The sequence below is a fragment of the Ascaphus truei genome, chromosome 8, assembly GCF_040206685.1.
Source record: "Ascaphus truei isolate aAscTru1 chromosome 8, aAscTru1.hap1, whole genome shotgun sequence".
Classification (NCBI taxonomy): Eukaryota; Metazoa; Chordata; class Amphibia; order Anura; family Ascaphidae; genus Ascaphus; species Ascaphus truei.
This window is the reverse complement of record NC_134490.1, coordinates 77,384,414-77,407,135: the sequence shown is the minus strand read 5'-3', so window position 1 is coordinate 77,407,135 and position 22,722 is coordinate 77,384,414. Positions and strand designations below refer to the sequence as shown.

The 22,722-nt window shown below is 39.7% G+C and overlaps 1 protein-coding gene across 7 annotated transcripts in view; it reads left to right on the top strand.

Moving 5' to 3' along the window:
- Positions 1-22,722, top strand: part of IDE (insulin degrading enzyme) — an 85,516-nt gene that overhangs the window by 59,364 nt on the left and 3,430 nt on the right. For all 7 annotated transcript variants that reach the window (XM_075612767.1, XM_075612762.1, XM_075612761.1 and 4 more), the window contains exons 17-24: positions 952-1,072; positions 2,997-3,088; positions 4,778-4,889; positions 6,438-6,605; positions 7,685-7,957; positions 16,956-17,017; positions 18,190-18,262; positions 21,891-21,958. In XM_075612767.1, the coding sequence (XP_075468882.1) occupies positions 952-1,072; positions 2,997-3,088; positions 4,778-4,889; positions 6,438-6,605; positions 7,685-7,957; positions 16,956-17,017; positions 18,190-18,262; positions 21,891-21,958 (969 nt within the window). The remainder of the gene's footprint in view (positions 1-951; positions 1,073-2,996; positions 3,089-4,777; positions 4,890-6,437; positions 6,606-7,684; positions 7,958-16,955; positions 17,018-18,189; positions 18,263-21,890; positions 21,959-22,722) is intronic.

Genomic DNA, 22,722 nt, shown 5'->3' with positions numbered 1-22,722 from the left:
CACGACCTCCTGGATCAGGAAACCCGAAAATGGCGTGCTCTGAGCCCGAAGTAGATACAGGATGTGGTGTCCCAAGGGGGAGGAGTAAGGCGATGCACTGCGTTCCAACTGGAAACATGACCGGAATCTAGAGAATTCTCAAGATTTCCTGTTCGTGTTCATGTTGCAACTATTTTTCCAATAAAGTAACTTTTTAGCGGTCCAGCATCCATCAGTCATTTTTTCAGGTGGAACGCAGTACATCGCCTTACTCATCCCCCTTGGGACACCACATCCAAGGTTACCATTGCTGACCTTTTAAGTCACCGACTTCTAGAGAAGATGAGAACTAGAAATCATTTATAATGCCTATGCTGAACGAGGTAGAACTTGGAAAGCGCAGACTTTTAGGTCCTCATAAATGGGCATTAGCTGTACCATGCATGGTGAACCTACTGAAGTTAAAGACCTAACCATGTGCTGTGAAGATGATGCCTTTTAGGCCTAGAGTTACCAATTGGTGCCAAGCCTTGAAGGTCGTTGGGCTGTGGTGTCCGGGAGCAAAGGGATGTTAAATTCTTAATTGCTATTAAAATGTATCTGCGTGGGTTACATTGTAATCCAGAAGGAGAAAACCACGTACAAGTCCAAAGAGCAACAAAAATGAGCCATCAACATATAAAATCCATTTAATTAACAATATGGTTCATTAAAGGCAGTTGATGATGCTGCATTATACAAACCTGCCATAATTGTTGGACAGTTGGATGCCCCCCCCCCAAGGTTGTAAGGTTTCTATTTTTGAAAAGGCCCTACAGTATATAACCAACTGTCCCATGATAAAAGAAAAAAAAGAGGTGCCACATAAATGCTTTGAGCAAATGAGGTCAGTTGCAATTTAGCTTGAAGTAGGAGATCTGCAGCCATCTTTAAATGTCATTCTTTTATTCTTCCTGGGCTTTTCTCTTGTAGTACATGCGATCCCTCAATAACTTCCGAGCAGAGCAGCCGCACCAGCATGCAATGTATTACCTCCGATTGCTGATGACTGAAGTTGCTTGGACCAAAGATGAACTTAGAGAAGCTCTAGATGGTGAGATATGCAGCACGCAGATTTAAGTGAACTCTTAATATAATTGTGCTCATCTTCTGTTTGTATGAATAGACTGTTTTCTTAGTCTCTTGTTGGTGTAAGTACTGTAATTGAAGTCCTTGGATGGGAGGGGGATACAGATTAAGCTCCCTTTGGCAGCTGACTTTAGACTTGGCACTAAACCTGGTAGCTGAAACCAGTGTTCGCCTACTTTAAATGTAACTGGGCTAACCTTCATTTTAATGAAACCAATGTATTACTCTACCAATCCCTTAATCCTTGGGTGGTGGTCGTGCCAGTTTAACTTGTCTCCATTTCAGCACAAAAATATGCATTGAACAAGATCTAATGATGCTTGTGTGACAATGTCATGGAGGCACAATGATGTTTGGCTGACTTTTGAAGTACAATACTACTTGGCTATCGATGCCTACATACGCACACAGAATGACATTGTTCCTTTGCTACATATCCCGTTACGTAACTCAGATCATCAGTTGTCACAGGATCCAATGACATTGTTGGTGTATAACCTCACAATAGTGTGTGTGTGTGTGTGTGTGTGTGTGTGTTTGTGTGTTTTTCCCCCACTTTATAATTTTTTTACATTTTTCATACAAGGTATTAAAAATATTATGACATGCTATTATTTGTAATGCTGCACTGACTAAGATTACCATAGCAACAGATTATCACAAGACAACCTGTGTTTAACCTACATATTCCTCACATTGATGGGCTCTGACTAATGCGAGAGCTCTGATTGCTGCTCTTGTCCCCAAGGTTTGTATCCGACTTGTTAATGTAGCAAACGATTTAGAGACAAATCACCGACGTTGATGTCAAGATGTCAAGTGATATGTATGTATATATTTATTTATCCAGCACCCAATGTGGCATTAATGGTGTGTGTGTACGTGTGTGTGTGTACGTACATGTGGGCAGGCAATATACATGGATGTTGCACAGGGGCCCACATTTGCTTCACCTCGTTCTGTTTATTTATTTTTAAATAGACCTTTTTCCAGGTCTGGAATACTTAATGTGCCCTGCCAGCAACCCTATAAATCCATTTTCTGTGCACAGCAGAGGGCTCCAGCTTTATCTTCTAATACCACCTGAACGACTGAAGCTATTTTCTCCGGAGCGGGGATGTGTGTGCGGTGTGGTGGGAGAGCAAAGTTTTTTTTCTTCTTCCCCTTTCTTGTATCTGGGTCAGACAGCAAGTGGATTATAAGCAGAACTGCAACTGCTCATGGCGTATAAAAATGGACACTTAACCTCTTCAGTGCTGGAGGAGGCATGCAACATGTTGTGCGTCGCAGGACCACTCCAGCACTGAAGGCGTTGAGCAAGGCCTATGACGCCTGTGTGCATCTTATGCTGCTGTGTCTATTTTGCTTCACTCTGCAATGCGCACATCACAGCATAAACCTTTATTGTATTTAATTTAGCTGATAAGTGTTTAAGAACTAATCTTTCTTTGCCAATGCAACGATGCATAGTGTTCTTTACACAAGCTGCAAATAAACCAATCGAAACGCCTAATATCCACATATATAAACAATAAATACATATATTTATAAGATTCTTTCATACCTAATCTATTATATGTAACGTATACCTGAAACCGGTCATATCCTGTTCTAACTGGTGTTATGTGACATCAATACCAGTTGTTGCTTGTTTTTTAAATCATTGGTATGAGCTACTTCTTAATTAATAACGTAAGAAAGTAAATCTAATTTTTCAGAAGAGAATAAGTTGTAGCATGCAAGTCTTGCTGCTGGAAAGTCCTGTAAACCAGGGGACGCTAAAGGCAAATAAAACCAGCTTACTCCATGTTATCTTGTTCTCCTGGGTGTCAATAAAAAACCATAGGCGCTCACGTGACTGTTTTCACATGTCCATATGCCTCTTCCAGATGTCACTCTCCACCGACTGAAGGCCTTCATTCCTCAGCTCTTGTCACGGTTGCATGTAGAAGCCCTTCTACATGGCAATATCACAAAACAGGTGGGTTTTGTGCATTTTACTTGTGTCTTATGGTGGTACGGTACATTTTGGAGTTGAATGGCACCAATGATTTAATGGTGCAACTGCAAAAGCAGCCGATTTTCATCCGTTTTATATAACTCCATAGGAAATATCGGCCAAAAACAGCTTGATGGGCCCCCTTATTACTACTACTCTTTGTTTTCCCATTGTGAAATCATTCAGTAGTTTGCTTTGCTAGTGAGATGAGGTTTAACAATGTCCACCTTTGATATCACCTTTATTTTCTTTCTTTATAACCAACCTCTCGGACCATTGAAATGTTGGCATGACTGGGATACAGTTCTACAGTTGGGTTTACTGGCAGTAATTTGGTTCCTTATGACTGTAGTATGTGCTGTAACATCAGTGACCTTTGCTAAAATTCTGGTCAGGATTAGACTTCCAGGGCTAAATCTGAAGCGTTGACATATATCCTGGACTCGGCATTTAAATAAAAGCAATTAGCTGGGTGTTGCAGTCCCTGCATCTTATAATGTTTCAAACATGTTACTATACAGCTGAAAATATTCCTAAACAGGATTATGGTGCTTTTTAGAGAGTTTAAGGAACTATATGAATTATTCATATATTTTGATGCAGTAATTGGGTATCCCATGGGAATTGACCTTTTGTAGTTAGGAGTGGCCAGACCTATGTAAACGGCATATGAAGATGGCGCCTACCAGGACTTTTCATGATCAGAAAAAAGCACAGCAACCAGGAAAAAATGGCGTGTCAATGGGATAGTTCGTATGTGCAGTGGGACCTGTAGGGTTGATGTCGTGAAGGTGGAACGGACGTCTTGCATCATAGCGGGTCTCCCATTACTGCCCCCCCCCCATCTCCCCTTTTATCTATGGTCTGTGAACTTCACATTTATCCCCATTTATGGGCTTATATTGCTTGTTTTCATGGACTTTATATTGATTTCTGCTCTACTTCCACACGTAGCCTTTGTTCAGTGTACTGACAGCTAGTGCCAAATGGTTTTCTGACGCACCAGACACAGGACTGTTTTTTCCGCCTACAAAATCAAATTTAAAAGGCAACAGGTCAAATCCCCCCAAAAATGGCAAAACACTCAGATTGTTGAGAAGAATGTGTCCTGGTAGTAATGATGGTCAGAATAGGGAACCTCGGTGTGCAAATCCGTGGATACGGGAACAAGGAAGAAAAACAAAGATGCGGTGCACATCCACTTGGATAAGAGCACAAAGAGGGGGAACTCCAATAAAGTTTAGTTTATTAGGTCAAGTACATGGAGGTACAAAAATAGAAACCGCCCATAGGCGCGAAACGCGTAGGCGCTTTCTATTTTTGTACCTCCCATGTACTTGACCTAATAAACTAACTAACTTTTATTGGAGTTCACCCTCTCTACTCTCTTCTTGAAGTGGCGGACTGCATCTTCGTGTTTCTTCAGTGTTGCTATACAGGACTGCATATTTTTGCCTTGTCAAAAGAAGTCTGTAATATTGTCAGAAAAATGCATTTGCCCCAATGTCTTCCTCAGGAAAGTACACACCCTTTGGTGAAATGGATCAGATAAATGGTGACTTGCTTTCTTGCCTAAATTACATGGCTAACAATGTTCTCTTGACCAAGAAATGACTCTGATTTTCCTACATTTTCCTACATTTTGTCTTTTTTTTTCTTCTTTTTCTCCAGACTGCGCTGGGTATTATGCAGATGTTGGAAGACACACTTATACAACATGCTCACACAAAGCCTCTTCTCCCAAGTCAACTGATCAGATACCGAGAAGTGCAATTGCCTGACAGTAAGAAGCATTCCTTCTATTTCCTTAAGCATATTCGTTACCTTGTTTCACCAGTGTCTTGGGTTTGGCTGTAAGGGAGAAAGATCATTTATAATATGATGTGTGTGTGTAAACTTTCAGGAATTAATTCAGCATACAAAAATGGTGAGGCAAAGGAGCACAGCACAGGATCCATCCGTGAAGAAGAAATAAATTCCGGCCAACTCCATGTAAAAAGCTAAACGGTATTTAATCGGTATACAGTGATGAAGAGAGAGCTAACGCACCAACGCGTTTCATCCCATAGGGGATCTGTATACAGATTAAATACCCTTTAACTTTTTACATGGAGTTGCCCTGAATTTATTTCTTCTTCACAGATGGATCCTGTGCTGTGCTCCTTTGCCTCACCATTTCTGTATGCTGATCAACTCTGCAGGATCGCACGCCTTGTGACCTAGGAACTTTGGACTTATTCTGGATCTCCCTATGGGCAGGTAATGGGCTGTAGCCCCTATTGCTTACCTTGACCCTAATTGGGATTACTGTGGGGTTTACACACCAAGACTATTGGATGCGGTGGACACTGCTAGGGCTGGTTGCCCCTGGAATATGTTTCTTTATGGATTGTTATCTACCATGATGGGTTTCAGATTGACCGTCTTCATATTAACTTTAAATATACGGCATGATACACATCTATATTTGAGCACCATACACCCACACACTCTCCAGGAATTAATTCACCCTGTAATATATTACATATTATGCAGTTGAGTTGATTTAATGTGCTTACTGGACTTGTTTGTTTTACTAATTTATTTGTGAAAATGTTTTTCTCGTGAGCAGGTAAAATAAAACATCCATTAACACTTTGTGTTTAATTATATATATATATATATATATATATATATATATATATATATATATATATATATATATATATATATATATATATATATATATATATATATATATAGTGATTTTTTTTGGTCACTGATGTGGCTTTAAATGCTGCCTATTGATGCAAATACAGTAGTGTACACAGGGCACTAATTCTGTCGCCCAAATACTATTCATTCAATGAGGAATTGCTTTTAATCAGCAGACAAAGTTCTATCTCACAATAAACCTGTTGTTCTCCAATATTTGAAGCCACGGACCCCTTTACTTTTACTGGTCTCTAGTCACTGTTTGTTTCTGTCGTATAGACGAGCTAGCGCACAGAGACACACCAGTACTCACAAACCCGCTCCGTCCGCATTGTATGTCACGTCTGTCCGTATATATTGTTACCTCTGAGAAGATGCAATGGGGGGGGGGGGGGGGAAAGCACTAACCTCTGATATGGCTAGAGCACCATGATACTGCGTTATCTGCTATTGGCCTGAGTGGATCACAATGCAATAACCTGTACTGGGGGTTCGTGAATCCCGATCTATGCGAGGGGTGACATTCATAGAGGTATTAGTATTACTATATCGGTTTTTTTTTTAAGTCTGTTTTATAGCGAGTAAGTAAATGTGGTGTTTTGCTCCAAAGCCTTATGTTGGTTTCTGTTCTTTCCAGGAGGGTGGTTTGTGTATCAACAAAGGAATGAAGTGCATAATAACTGTGGCATAGAGATTTACTATCAGACAGACATGCAAAGTACGTCTGAGAACATGCTGCTGGAACTCTTCTGCCAGATTATCTCGGAGCCCTGTTTCAACACGCTGCGCACCAAGGAACAGCTAGGTGGGTGTGCTCACTTCAAATAAGGAGGCGCAAGTGTGGGCATTGGGATTTCAAGCAGCAGTTCAAGCAATATCCTACATGTGCGTGTTTTTAATCAGTTCTATACTGTGAGAAAATACTTGTAGCATTTAAATAAAAATGTTTAAAAGACATTTTTAATGTTTCTAATGTAGGAAGCATTTCCAAAGTGACAGCCCCTTCCCCTTCTGATAGGCTCTGGCTCTGGAGCCCCGCCCTCTCTCTAGCAGTGCACCAATTGTATCTAGTAACTGCCCAGTCACATAATATTGCTGAACTACATTGCTCACAATGCTGTATAAATTCAAATTATAAATGCTATCGATAACAGGAGAACGGGTCGATCTGCACTTTAGCTAATCACTTGTCAGTGAGCAGATTGTTTGATGCACAGATCGAATGGGAATTTTTATTTTTTTTAAACGGCAGATTGAACTGCAGCTATAAGTGTTTAAAGCCAGATAGTGGAGGAGAAGAGCATAAACGACTTATTTATTGTTATTGACTTATAGTATATTATGCACCATTAGGTAAATAAAACCCCGTTATTAGACCAAAAAATAAATATATATATATATATATCTTTTACAGAGCTTTGATAACAAGGTCAACAGTCTTTTTAGTGTGGGATTACTGAAGTGAAAAAAATTCTCACAAAGAAAAAGCAACAAATTGCTCTCCCAATATTAATAAAAATGCATAATTTATTCCTAATAAAAATACGAAGTTAATCTATAATCGCGCACGTAGGCCGTTTACAATGCATAAGAACAATAAAAAAAACAACAACCTGTATAGTTGTAGATATAGCAGTCTAAAAAAAGATATAAGCGCCATATGGTCCATACTGATGCGCCAATGTCCTCTGAACTATTTTCAAACTCAAACTCCAGCTCATAAATATTTAACAAGCAAAGGATTGCAATATCTATATCCTAACTACATATGAAATCATAAATCCAAGTACAGAAAGTGAGTGCGGGAGACGAACGTTGGCGCCTAGTGTCAGATGTGTTCCTGCAGCATGCTGACGTCACTGGTTTTATGCCTTGTCTTTGAAGGATACATTGTATTCAGCGGCCCCCGCAGGGCTAATGGGATCCAAGGCCTGCGCTTTATTATCCAGTCTGAGAAGCCACCACATTACTTGGAGAGCCGCGTGGAGGCGTTCTTAAAGACCATGGAGAAGTCCCTGGAAGAAATGTCCGAAGAGGCCTTCCAGAAGCACATCCAGGCACTTGCAATACGGCGCCTGGACAAGCCGAAGAAGCTCTCTGCCGAGTGTGCGAAGTACTGGGGGGAGATCATTTCCCAGCAGTATTATTTTGACAGAGGTAAGACGCAACTGGGAATGTTTTTCTCACCACAATGGTTGTGGGGGATCCTTGAAGCTGAAAGTCTGGCGGATATTTATTTTTTTGCTGCATTCATTTCTACAGAAATTGCAGTTGAGTACGTGATCTTTTTATCTATCTCACTTGGCTTTGAATTGAATGCTCTTCTATTACCGAGAACCCCCTGAAGGACACTCGGGATGACTTCTGAGGCAATAAAAGAACCTGTCAAGTGTGTTTTTTGTCTGGTCTGCAAAGGGATCTGCCATACATGCCAGCATACAAAGCCAAGTATTATATCTAGGGCAGCGCAGGACAATATACAACAATGCCAATGGTTACATTTTCACTGACCGCCAAATATAACTTTTTGTGCATATACAGTACAATGTTTGTTTGATCTCTCCTGGGGGCCTTCTGATTACAGAAGGGTTACAAATGCCACTGTTATATTTCCTTACCTATAATGTGGTTTCATAGATCTAAAAGAAAGAAAGTGTGTTAGAAAATACAGAAAGCCAGAAAGGTGCAATTACTTGTAGGACCAAAGTGAGCTAATGGCAGCAGCGTGTTAAAACTAGGCTTTTGATGCCTTGTGTATTGAAATCCTTTTTCTATTTGGCGCCTGAAAACGATTGTAATTTATGGCAGAGTTACCGACACCATCGCAGCCTTTTCTCTTCCTTATTTGGTCCACGTTTGTCATTGTTCCATCACAAAGATGTGGTCTGGTTTATAGGTGCAACGCCAGAGACCAAACGCCATTAACCATGTTCCCAAATCACCCCTATTCTGAATTTCTTCCCCCCACCCCCAAAATAAATATGAAAATGAACACCTTTTTAATAGCTACACAAAAATAGAATAAAATGTTCATCATTGTAATGCTATGTGGCCCTTCACGTGTCTCCTTTATCACAAATACTGGGATGTTCACAATGATGTGCTCCTGTGGGTTCACCGCCCCCCTCATTTTTCAGAATTAGCTGACCATGGCATCCTACCTGTTCTGTGTGATAGTGCTTTGTTTAATATATATTGCCATATATCATTTTTATACCATTGCAGTATAAAACCTGTTTTTTTTTTGTTTTTTTTTAAATGTATTGAATCATTTGTTCTAATATATGCAAACAAATGTAATTACTATGGTAAAAAAAAAGACAGAATATTGCCGCTGCTTGATCACTGCAAACGAATCATTAGTGGCGTAGTGAAAGGACGATGTGTCATTTGTTGCCAAGCTTGCCCAGCTTTTTGATGGTATATAAACCATGAAACCAGTTGTAAACTAAAGTTGTATAGCGACTGCTTTCACCTTTTTTTTGGCATCCAACTGCACCTATTAAAAAAAAAAAAAAAAAAAAAAAAAAAAAAGCAGTATTGTATGACTTGAAATGCCACCTCCCGTTGAGCAGTGACGATGTTGGTGAGAGGAAACTGATTTGAATTGTTTCAATACTGCAAAAGAAAAACCATCTTGGGTGAATCCCTGGGCACCGTAGCTGATATGAGTGAACTGTGCAACGATTTCCTATTTAATGGGAACTGCAATATCAATTGCTGCTTAGTAAGACGAGTGGAAATTGTCTTAGGTAAAACAAAACAGGCAGGTACAGCAGGGGATTCTAATATCACCATGGTGGGCAACTGCAGTCCTCAAGGGCCACTAACCGGTCAGGTTTTGATTGAGCCACCTGTGCTGAAGCGGGGATATCCTGAAAACCAGACCTGTTGGTGGCCCGTGAGGACTGGAGTTGCCCATCCCTGGTATACACAGACAGCCAAAAATCAAAGGCAGCAGTGTTTCTTTAACAATTTGTAGTTCACTGGTTTGCCAAATGACTCCATAGAACAAGAAGAAGAATGAGTTCTTAAAACCGTTTGGAGTGATTTGCAGAAGATTGAACACAACAGTCTTTTTGTTTTGGGAAAGATACCTTCCACAAACCGTGCCGTAGTATATAATCATGTATTTATAATGCGCCCACATGTTCCGCAGTGCCCTACAATCAGTGAAACACTTTCAGCATAACAAATAGATTAACATCTGTTAAGCCACGATGACGCGTCAGGTGGTGCGTGCAATCGAAGAGGTGGGAAGGGGGGAGGGGATCAGTGGAGAAAGAGAGAGAGAGAGAGAGAGAGAGAGAGAGTTGTGTTCTGAGGATGTGAGTGCTAGTTTCTTTGATCATCAATAACTGGATTTCAAGAGGGTGCTTTATAGTGACACATAACCTCTGTACTGGTACTGGATGAGTATCAATGGCGCTAAACACATAAAAATAAAGTAAATGATATACAACCAGATTAGATGGAGAGAAGATCTCAGCCGACGTGAATCAAACATGAAAAAAGAAAAAGAAATACATAGTGTGATACTGTTAAGACACTGTTAGACAAACATACAAACAAACAAACAAAAAATGGCAATGTTGCTGAACCACACACTAAACTAAAAAGGTATATTTAATATATTATAAAAACATATAATGCAATTAGCACAAATGGACAAAGTGTAGGGCCCAATCGATATCTGGCCGAATTGCCCGCTTACCGAAGCCAAGATGTAAAACCGCAGTGGATATATTAGAGAGTATCCCCTCTCACAGTGGCTGGCACAGCTCCTGGATGTAAGACCGGTAGGCACCGCGTGTAGATGTCTGTAATGGAGGACGCATAGATCCACGCTGTAGCAGGGGCAGGAAAACACTGTCTGATGTTGAAGCAGTACGAGCATGCGCAAAGGCGCCCGACACAGTGTAGATGGTGTCTCCAAATCCCCTGCTTCTTGCGGTCGCGTGTACTCCAAAAGCGGCAAATTTGAAAGATGCTTTTAGGTCACAAAGCCTCACGGCAGGGCTGGCAATGGAAAACGGCAGCTGATGGCAACGCAGGGATAACGGGGACCACCCAACGCGTTTCGGAAGCTACTGCCTCCTTCCTCAGGGGTAAATTGAATAAAGAAGTCCCTGTGTGTCCGTTTTTTTATAGGAAAAATTTAAAGGTACAAGTACCATAATAGAGTCCCGGTCATGCGCAGTAGTGCAACATCAATACTGCCGCATATATCAGCAACATCACAGCAAATACATAGAGACAATTGTATAAAATCAATTGGTTAGCAGACAAACAGTAAAAACATATATACTAAGATTATTATGGTGATTCAATTCATCAATATGGATATTAACTTTAAAGGTTTTAAAGATTTTAAGATTCTAAAGATAGACAGCATGCAATATATGATGTTAAGTAAACATTAACACTAGTCTAATTGTTATTCTGGGTTGAAACTAAGTGTTAGAGGCAACATGTATTGGATGAGATGCACTGTCTAGGTAGTGAATAATATACTACATTGATGTGGCAAACAAACATAAAATGGCTATATATATGTGACTTATCTTGTGTAATATTAGATACGAGTGTAGACAAAAGATGTCGAAATAAAATTGACGAATAATTATAATAACTTGGTATCTTGACATGTAAACCAATATGTGTCAAGAACCACACGTGATAGGTTATTAGTGATTGGTGAATGCATGAGGTGACTAATAAATGTGGTGAATGATTAAATTTAATTTAAATGAATATAATGAAAATGTGCAAACTGTGAGGGTGTGGCATTATATTATATTTAATAAAGTGTAATAGTGTTTATTTGTCCAACAAAAATGGTTTAAGGTCAAAATCAACATTGAGGCCTTGTGGAGCCAAAGTACAGAGTTCGTAAATCCAAAAGGATTCACGTCTCCCTAGTTGCATTGTGATGTTTCCTCCACGCCAATTTGGTGTAACAGTTTCTATGGCAGTACATTTCAAACCTATGGGGCTTCTACCATGCACCTGGAGAAAATGATTCGAAACGCTGTGAGTAATGAGACCTTTTTTGATGTTGTAAATATGTTCATAAAAGCGGCGTTTGATAGGCCTGGATGTCATACCCACATACTGCAGACCGCAAGGACACTCAAGAAGATAGATCACATTCGTACTATTACAATTAATTAACTGTTTAATATTGTATATTTTTGTTGTAATAGTGGATTTAAACGTAACATTTCTAGTGCTGAATTTGCAGGCTGTACAAGAAATACAAGGAAAATACCCATTTATTGTTTTATTATTACGAATCTTTTGACGATTTAGTGGACAACTAGGAGCTAATTTTTGGCCGATATTCCGAGCTTTAGTGAATATTATCTTAGGTGTTAGGGGTAAAAGATCTACCAGATCCCTATCCTTTCTCAGAATCGGCCAGTATTTACATAAAGTTTGTTTGATGGCTGGAGCCATCTGATTGTATTGGGTAATGAATGGTATGTTTATGGACGGACTGTCTTTTTTTCTTTGTTTGTATTGAAGAAGAGTACTTCTATCAATTTGATCTACTTCTAATATAGCTCGATCTAGGTCATTGGAAGAATATTTTCTATTGATAAATTTGTCTTTTAAATCATGTGCCTGCTGATGGAAAGTTTCAGTAGTTGAATTGTTACGCTTCAATCTAGTAAATTGGCCTTTAGGAATGTTGTTGATCCATGTGGGGTTGTGATGACTGTTGGCGTGCAAATAATTGTTTGCCTGGACCTTCTTAAAAAATGTTTTGGTGTGTAATTTATTATCCATAACGTAAATAACTAAATCCAAAAATTCGATTGGTGTATTACTAGTATTAAAAGTGAATTTTAAATTAAAAGGATTGTCATTCATGTACAACTGAAAAAGTTCTAGTTGATGAGTGGAACCTGACCAAATAAAAATGATATCATCTATGTAGCGCCGCCAGAGTACCAGGCTTGCTCCGAAAGGACAACCGGACCAAATATACTGGTTTTCCCAGTTGCCCATGAATAAGTTGGCATAACTGGGAGCAAACCTGGTACCCATAGCGGTGCCACATACCTGCAAATAATAAGAATTATTAAAATTAAAAAAATTATGTGTTAATATAAATTGAATACTAGAAATAAGAAATTGTTTAAATGAATCTGTAACTAAGGGATCTGAGTCCAGGAAACGGCCAACAGCGTCACAACCCTGACCATGGTCAATGACTGTATAGAGTGAGGTAACGTCTGCTGTTACCAGATGGTAATGTGATTGACATTATTGACATTTCTAAATACAGGGCTTGATCATCAGATCCTAACAAAACAAGAGTTTGAGTTTTTATATAACCCACACCCCACCATTCCAATATTCTATATAATACCGAAAATTCATAAAAATCTACAACATCCACCAGGTCGCCCTATAATATCCGGTATCCAATCACTCACTTCCCACCTGTCCCAATACATAGATCATTATCTTCAACCTTACGTCAATCAGCTTCCATCATACCTCAGAGACACTACCCACATACTGCAGACCCTCAACGACACTCAATGGCAGTCACATTACCATCTGGTAACAGCAGACGTTACCTCACTCTATACAGTCATTGACCATGGTCAGGGTTGTGACGCTGTTGGCCGTTTCCTGGACTCAGATCCCTTAGTTACAGATTCATTTAAACAATTTCTTATTTCTAGTATTCAATTTATATTAACACATAATTTTTTTAATTTTAATAATTCTTATTATTTGCAGGTATGTGGCACCGCTATGGGTACCAGGTTTGCTCCCAGTTATGCCAACTTATTCATGGGCAACTGGGAAAACCAGTATATTTGGTCCGGTTGTCCTTTCGGAGCAAGCCTGGTACTCTGGCGGCGCTACATAGATGATATCATTTTTATTTGGTCAGGTTCCACTCATCAACTAGAACTTTTTCAGTTGTACATGAATGACAATCCTTTTAATTTAAAATTCACTTTTAATACTAGTAATACATCAATCGAATTTTTGGATTTAGTTATTTACGTTATGGATAATAAATTACACACCAAAACATTTTTTAAGAAGGTCCAGGCAAACAATTATTTGCACGCCAACAGTCATCACAACCCCACATGGATCAACAACATTCCTAAAGGCCAATTTACTAGATTGAAGCGTAACAATTCAACTACTGAAACTTTCCATCAGCAGGCACATGATTTAAAAGACAAATTTATCAATAGAAAATATTCTTCCAATGACCTAGATCGAGCTATATTAGAAGTAGATCAAATTGATAGAAGTACTCTTCTTCAATACAAACAAAGAAAAAAAGACAGTCCGTCCATAAACATACCATTCATTACCCAATACAATCAGATGGCTCCAGCCATCAAACAAACTTTATGTAAATACTGGCCGATTCTGAGAAAGGATAGGGATCTGGTAGATCTTTTACCCCTAACACCTAAGATAATATTCACTAAAGCTCGGAATATCGGCCAAAAATTAGCTCCTAGTTGTCCACTAAATCGTCAAAAGATTCGTAATAATAAAACAATAAATGGGTATTTTCCTTGTATTTCTTGTACAGCCTGCAAATTCAGCACTAGAAATGTTACGTTTAAATCCACTATTACAACAAAAATATACAATATTAAACAGTTAATTAATTGTAATAGTACGAATGTGATCTATCTTCTTGAGTGTCCTTGCGGTCTGCAGTATGTGGGTATGACATCCAGGCCTATCAAACGCCGCTTTTATGAACATATTTACAACATCAAAAAAGGTCTCATTACTCACAGCGTTTCGAATCATTTTCTCCAGGTGCATGGTAGAAGCCCCATAGGTTTGAAATGTACTGCCATAGAAACTGTTACACCAAATTGGCGTGGAGGAAACATCACAATGCAACTAGGGAGACGTGAATCCTTTTGGATTTACGAACTCTGTACTTTGGCTCCACAAGGCCTCAATGTTGATTTTGACCTTAAACCATTTTTGTTGGACAAATAAACACTATTACACTTTATTAAATATAATATAATGCCACACCCTCACAGTTTGCACATTTTCATTATATTCATTTAAATTAAATTTAATCATTCACCACATTTATTAGTCACCTCATGCATTCACCAATCACTAATAACCTATCACGTGTGGTTCTTGACACATATTGGTTTACATGTCAAGATACCAAGTTATTATAATTATTCGTCAATTTTATTTCGACATCTTTTGTCTACACTCGTATCTAATATTACACAAGATAAGTCACATATATATAGCCATTTTATGTTTGTTTGCCACATCAATGTAGTATATTATTCACTACCTAGACAGTGCATCTCATCCAATACATGTTGCCTCTAACACTTAGTTTCAACCCAGAATAACAATTAGACTAGTGTTAATGTTTACTTAACATCATATATTGCATGCTGTCTATCTTTAGAATCTTAAAATCTTTAAAACCTTTAAAGTTAATATCCATATTGATGAATTGAATCACCATAATAATCTTAGTATATATGTTTTTACTGTTTGTCTGCTAACCAATTGATTTTATACAATTGTCTCTATGTATTTGCTGTGATGTTGCTGATATATGCGGCAGTATTGATGTTGCACTACTGCGCATGACCGGGACTCTATTATGGTACTTGTACCTTTAAATTTTTCCTATAAAAAAACGGACACACAGGGACTTCTTTATTCAATTTACCCCTGAGGAAGGAGGCAGTAGCTTCCGAAACGCGTTGGGTGGTCCCCGTTATCCCTGCGTTGCCATCAGCTGCCGTTTTCCATTGCCAGCCCTGCCGTGAGGCTTTGTGACCTAAAAGCATCTTTCAAATTTGCCGCTTTTGGAGTACACGCGACCGCAAGAAGCAGGGGATTTGGAGACACCATCTACACTGTGTCGGGCGCCTTTGCGCATGCTCGTACTGCTTCAACATCAGACAGTGTTTTCCTGCCCCTGCTACAGCGTGGATCTATGCGTCCTCCATTACAGACATCTACACGCGGTGCCTACCGGTCTTACATCCAGGAGCTGTGCCAGCCACTGTGAGAGGGGATACTCTCTAATATATCCACTGCGGTTTTACATCTTGGCTTCGGTAAGCGGGCAATTCGGCCAGATATCGATTGGGCCCTACACTTTGTCCATTTGGGCTAATTGCATTATATGTTTTTATAATATATTAAATATACCTTTTTAGTTTAGTGTGTGGTTCAGCAACATTGCCATTTTTTGTTTGTTTGTTTGTTTGTATGTTTGTCTAACAGTGTCTTAACAGTATCACACTATGTATTTCTTTTTCTTTTTTCATGTTTGATTCACGTCGGCTGAGATCTTCTCTCCATCTAATCTGGTTGTATATCATTTACTTTATTTTTATGTGTTTAGCGCCATTGATACTCATCCAGTACCATTACTATTGTCTGACTGGGGGTCAGAGGTGTATCTAGGCTGCTACATTTTTTTAAATAATAATTTTTTTGTATATAAAAAATGTATTTATTTATTTAATTATTTTTTAATTCACTTTGATAGCATTTGTTTTGAGATATATATTAGTGTTAGCGCTACCTATTGTTTTTTATTACATAACCTCTGTACACCTAAACCACCTCCCCAGCGTTAATACTCTGTTAAAGAAAGTGGCTTTACTGTTCTCCCGGCAGAAAAAGGATAAAACCATCTCTTCTTGTACAACATCTCAGTCAGACAAACTCTCTTTATTATTGTGGCACACCCCCATTGGGGCATCTAACCGGTTTAATGTCTTTCCCCACAAATTATTTTCTTGAGATATCAATAATAATAGCATGTTCTTGTATAGCGCTGCTAGTTTTACGTAGCGTTGTACAGCGACATTTTGCAGGCACAGGTCCCTGCCCCGTAGAGCTTACAATCTGTTTTTTGGTACCTGAGACACAGGGAGATAAAGTGACTTGCCCAAGGTCACAAGGAGTCAACACCGGGAATTGAACCAGGTTCCCCTGCTTCCAACTCAGTGCCAGTCAGTGTCTTTTCTCAGAGCCGCTCCTTCTCCCTGAAGTTGTTTTTTTATATGATTCTTTGGGTGTATAGATGCTGTGTGTTGAATACCTTGATGGGGTTGGGGGGCTACTTTAATGATTTTACTTTATTTTTCAGACAACATTGAAGTAGCCTACCTGAAGACACTGGTCAAAGAGGACATCATGAAGTTTTACAAGGTAGGATGTTCTTGCACTTGTGCCCTGCGTATCTGTGTCATTGATTCTGCTGCAAAAATACCTTTTGTCGCCTCATCACTTATTTACGCCTGCAGTAAAACCAGAGCAGGCTTGCATTCTTAAGTAATGTCAACTAGCAGACAAACCACCTGCATAAAGGCTGCATATATAATGTAGGAAATCAAACATGGCAGTTAAGGTGAAATAACATGCTCTTTAACCTGCCTACTTCCAGAGAATCCAACTATTTTGTGATGTTAAGAGGGGTTTGTGTGTTGTTGACTGAAAGGTGCATATTTGATAAGCAGTTTTCTGCCATAAGACCCTTATAGCCCATTGAATTAAATTGGCCTTCTTGGTGTCGTCCAGAAGCACAACGCGTCTTCTAGCAGAAGACTGCTGGGAAAATGTGTCACAAAGTGTAGTGCAGCTTATCGGTAATGCATTGCAAGACCCCTTCAGCGATGAAAGTATTAACGGTGCAGTTCCACTAAGGACCAAAGAGATCTAAAGGCGGTGATGGGCTAAATCTTGTATAATGTCTGCTGAAGTTGTATAATTGTAGCAGTCACGGAGTTCTTGGCAGGCGTGCGCTCTTTATGTACATCTACACGTGTTTGTGATGGAGGTAGGGCAGAGTACTGTAGGTAGATACCAAGTATTTTCTCATTAATGATGGCATTTTTTTTTCCACTTAAAAAATATCTCGACCGATCATTAAGTGCAAGAACTTGCGTCATAGTTGGGGGAAATATTTAAACCTAAGGATGATTATTTTAATGTTGCATACTACACTTTGTTCTTTACGCTGAAGTACGTAGGATAGCAGTGTTCTCAAACTGCATGGAGCCATGTTTCCCGACAACCTGATTTGCATTGGACTCGCACAAGGGAATTAATTTGGTGACTAATCTGGGCTAGCAGCGAAGTACGTGCAGTTAGCTTACAAGGAAGAAAGTGAAAGGTCACAGCGCTTCAGAATAATCCTTAGACTGCCAAAGGCTCTGCTAGCGGCACACAAGATTAAATATTGATGATCTGCTAAACTTATAGATCTGCAGATGTTGTGTATTTGAATGATTATGCTGTATGTGCACCTGCCACATCTGCAGCGATGTTGGCTAGGATTCTACAATCCTGCCTGAATAATGCGTTTTGTGTTTGTTTCGCAGGGTTTGTTGTCGGTGGAAGCTCCGAGAAGGCACAAAGTGTCTGTGCACGTCCTTGCTAGAGAGATGGATTCATGTGAGTACTCCAATATTGTGACCAAGTATTAACCGATGGACATGCAACGCATTATAACTCTAACCTCCCTTATACAATATGGCAAGATGTGGGGAAACGGTAATAGAGGCATTACCGTATAGGAAGGTCATGTATTTTTTATTTTAAAGCCGGCTATACACCCCACTTAAGAAAAAAAATCGGTAATGTATCATTTTATTTATATGGCGCCAACCATTTACAATAGGAGGTAAATAATGTAAATGACAAACAATGCTTCACCTTCGCAAAGGTCCCTCAAATGAGTTGGCATCTCCCCTAAATCCGTCCCAATATACCACTGTCACGAACAGCACAAGTAAGCACGTGACTTATATGCAATCAGGGTAGATACACACGGCTATTCTAGCCAACTACCTTCCTCCTGCGCAAGGTACCTCCAATGAGTTAATATTAACCCCTTACTCAATTGCAATCATATCTATACACTTCCACCACCTGGGGTGGTTATGCAAACAAAAGATGTCAAATTAATATTTGCCAGGGCCCCTGGTCCCTGTGTGTTATAGAAAAACTATGCACTTTAACACACACAAAATCCGTTGTAGCAAAATGTGTCTGAAAATGTAAATACTCTCTCCAGAGGGTGCACCAGTTCATTCAGAGCCCAAAGCCTTACTTATTAAATGTTTTAATATATAAAAATTCAGTGCTTAAATTACAAAAAAAAGTATTACAAGAACATACAGTTACAATAAAATGCAGAACAGTTTTTCAAAATAAAAAGGATATAACATAAAAGAAAACCTATACATTATCAAATGCCATAGATTTTCCCCAGAGAGGCCACTGGTTCAGGAACAGGAGATAACACGTATAAATGTGTATATATAAACGTATTTAGTCCCAAATACACCTCTGGGAAAAGATTATGAAAAATCAGATTCCACCAGACTTAAATATTATTTCTTCCCATGCAAACCACATGAACCCTCCTCCTGTCATAAATCAGCGGTGAGAAAAAAACTCTTACCAACGACCGTTTGAATCTGTGCCTCAGTATATAACTGCACTCATAACTTCACTTCTGTAATTCTGTAATACTTACACATGAGAAACATCAATACATTCAGGCACGCATGGCGGGCTCAACAAGACCAAATATGACCGTCTTAATCCTAAATTCTACGCGACAAATGAATATCTGTCCCTTATCTCTTAAACATAGTGTGTTATTTCAGAATGTGCCTCTCAGTGACACGATTATGCAGAGGAGATGACATCACTTATGCAGAGGAGATGACATCACAGGATATTTTCAATTTTAATAAAGTCACTCTCGTTGGATATGTTTTTAGCCATCCATAAACCCCTTCTAGAGTATGCTTTGCTTTGAAATCCCTTAACTAGTGTCCTGTTTATGTTGGTGTCGGGAGAACCATAATTTACTTACGTCTCTAGATTCTTTAACAGTCCTACAACCAGGCCTGGCCAAGGGGCAAGCAGGCCATAAAACATTTCTTTGTATTTTTTTTTAAAATCAAACTGTACCCACGTGTCACTTTCAGTGGGCTATCCATGACAGGCCCCCCCAGTTAAGTTTGGTTTGAAGCGCAGCGCCCATCCATGACAAGCGTGGGTCTGTCACAACTCGATATATGGCATTTTTAAACCCAAGTTATACTTTTCTAACCCCTGAAGCACCAGATGGATTAAAATACCTAATATCTCATGATATTATCATGGCACTCAACATTATTTTAATAAAATATTGATCTAGAACAGGGGTTCCCAACTCCCAGTCCTCAAGAAAACATCAACATTCTTTGCAAAGCCATTGATTTGATGTGCAAGAATACCTAGGCAGGCTTATTACTTAAAAAGAGAAACTCTAAGTGCAGATGTAGGTACAGTGCTGGGAATAATCCCTATTCAATCTTGGCTCCTATGTCTATCTTACTCACAAGAGATAAGCGTTTATCAGGCAGTGTAGATCAATAAACTGATGATGAAAAGGTAACCAATGGCCTCCGTCACTCAGGGGATATACCTCAGCGAGAGAGGGAGAGAAACGCACATAGCACAGATCTGGCAGAAAGGCTTCATTTATCCATAAATCTAAAAAATGCACACTTACAGTGTATACATATTAAAACAGCATTGAAGCTATAAAAGCTTGTTGATATAGCCTGGATGAAAGCCCACACCGCCTCTCACCGCACCGCCTCCGTCTGGAGCTCCGATTCAGGCGCTCCTCAGGAAGCCGAACCAACCAACAGGCGAAACGCGTACAGCTGTACCACCCACAACGTGACGTAGCTGTGGAAGAAGGCGCCCCTGTGCTCTACACCTTACACCCTGTGCCTACTGAGACATCGCGGCCGGAAGTGACGACATCACCCCGCGACCGGAAGCGGAGCAGCGTCTCCTGCAAGCGGTAGTAGGATCGGGTGACTGAATCGGAGCTCCAGACGGAGGCGGTGCGGTGAGAGGCGGTGTGGGCTTTCATCCAGGCTATATCACCAAGCTTTTATAGCTTCAATGCTGTTTTAATATGTAAACACTGTAAGTGTGCATTTTTTAGATTTATGGATAACTGAAGCCTTTCTGCCAGATCTGTGCTGCTATGTGCGTTTCTCTCCCTCTCTCGCTGAGGTATATCCCCTGAGTGACGGAGGCCATTGGTTACCTTTTCATCATCAGTTTATTGATCTACACTGCCTGATAAACGCTTATCTCTTGTGAGTAAGATAGACATAGGAGCCAAGATTGAACAGGGATTATTCCCAGCACTGTACCTACATCTGCACTTAGAGTTTCTCTTTCTATGTTTTTTCCCTTATGCTCCCCCTGGATCGTGTGATACAAGTTCTACTATTTGGGGAAGAGTGAAGACAACCCCACCAGAGGGTTGAAGCAGGGGGTCTTTACACTGTTTATTTTATATTTTCACTTGTGATCAATGCACTGTTCATCACACAAAGTCACTTGGAATTGATTGTGTTAGTATTTATAGGGTGTTTAGCGCCTTTATTACACCTCTTTCTTGCACAGGCTTATTAGTTATGCAGACAAAATAACTCTCCCAATAATGACATGGTTGAGAAATGCAAGTTATTTAAATAAACGTACACTTAAGGGTTGCATCAGTTTCCACTTGTGTAATCATTGTTGGGGTGGGAACAGTAACATGACCACCCAGGAGATGCAATCCCAATAAGCAATGTGGGAATGCATACGTTTCCCTTGACCTAACCAAGTATCCAGTAACATTACTGTTGCTTGGCCTGAGTTCACTACCTACCATTTTTAAATGGGTCAAAACCAGCCAACCTCAAGAATGAACCTTCTCTCTTGAACTTGAGGGTCTTAAAGGAAAGCTTGGGCTGGTTATTCTCCCTGTTTCATATAATCGTACAAACAATTGAGAGGAATGCTTCATTGATTCCTAAATACTTTTGCTCTTGTAAGGGCCTGCAAAGTGATTTCTTAGCAGTATTCGGGGCCCAATTGAAAAGTGGACTCAGTATTTACTTGATATTAATAATCTGAACTCCATTTCTCAGGCTGTACCCCTGCACAATGCCCCTCAGTGTGTCTTTATAGGCAAAGGTGAAACATTCTACTGAACTAATTTTATTCTAAACAGGCCCTGTAGTGGGAGAATTTCCAAGTCAAAATGATGTGAATCTTCCCCCAGCTCCGGCCCTCCCTCAGGTATGTGACCTGTCTCAATATCATCATCTAAAGCCGGGGTAGCCAACTCTAGTATTCAAGAGCTACCAACAGGTCAGGTTTTCAGGAGATCCGTACTTCAGCACAGGTGGCTCAGTCGCAGAAAATCTGACCTGTTTATAGCTCTTGAAGACTGGAGTTGGCTACCCCTGATCTAAAGGTTTCCATTCCTGACCAAAGTATAAAAAAATCTGCATTTGTCGATGCAAAGCTTGTGAGAGCTAAACGTCAGATGTGATCAGGTCGGAGAGAGACCGCTATAAATGTCTGGACAAAGTTATCCTTTTTGCTAAGATCATTATTTTTTCAAATCTTTCTAGGTTGTCAGGCCCAAGATGGTCAACTTCTTCTTTTTTTTTTAACTTTACAATCCTTGTGAAATTTGCCAGCGCTATATATCTATGTAAAATAATGAATACGAATGGTTACAGTTGTGATTTGTGTAAAAACTGCTGGCAATTTGGAAGTTACTTTTCCCAATGAGCACCTAATGAAACTAGTGTGGGGTATATTTTCTGTGATAAGTTGGTCTGAAAGCTCTGAACAGAACCGCAAAGGGTGTTCGCTCTTGCCATTTTTGTTTGCCTTTAAAAGAGGTACAGTATAGAACTGCTGCATTTATTAAAACAATGTAATTATCTAAGCTGCCGATCGATCGGCAAAGATCCTGCTTCCCTGGGCACCCAATATGGCTGCCTATTTCTCAAAAGCAGAAGTGCTGTGCTTTTGTACATGGTTGCTATTGC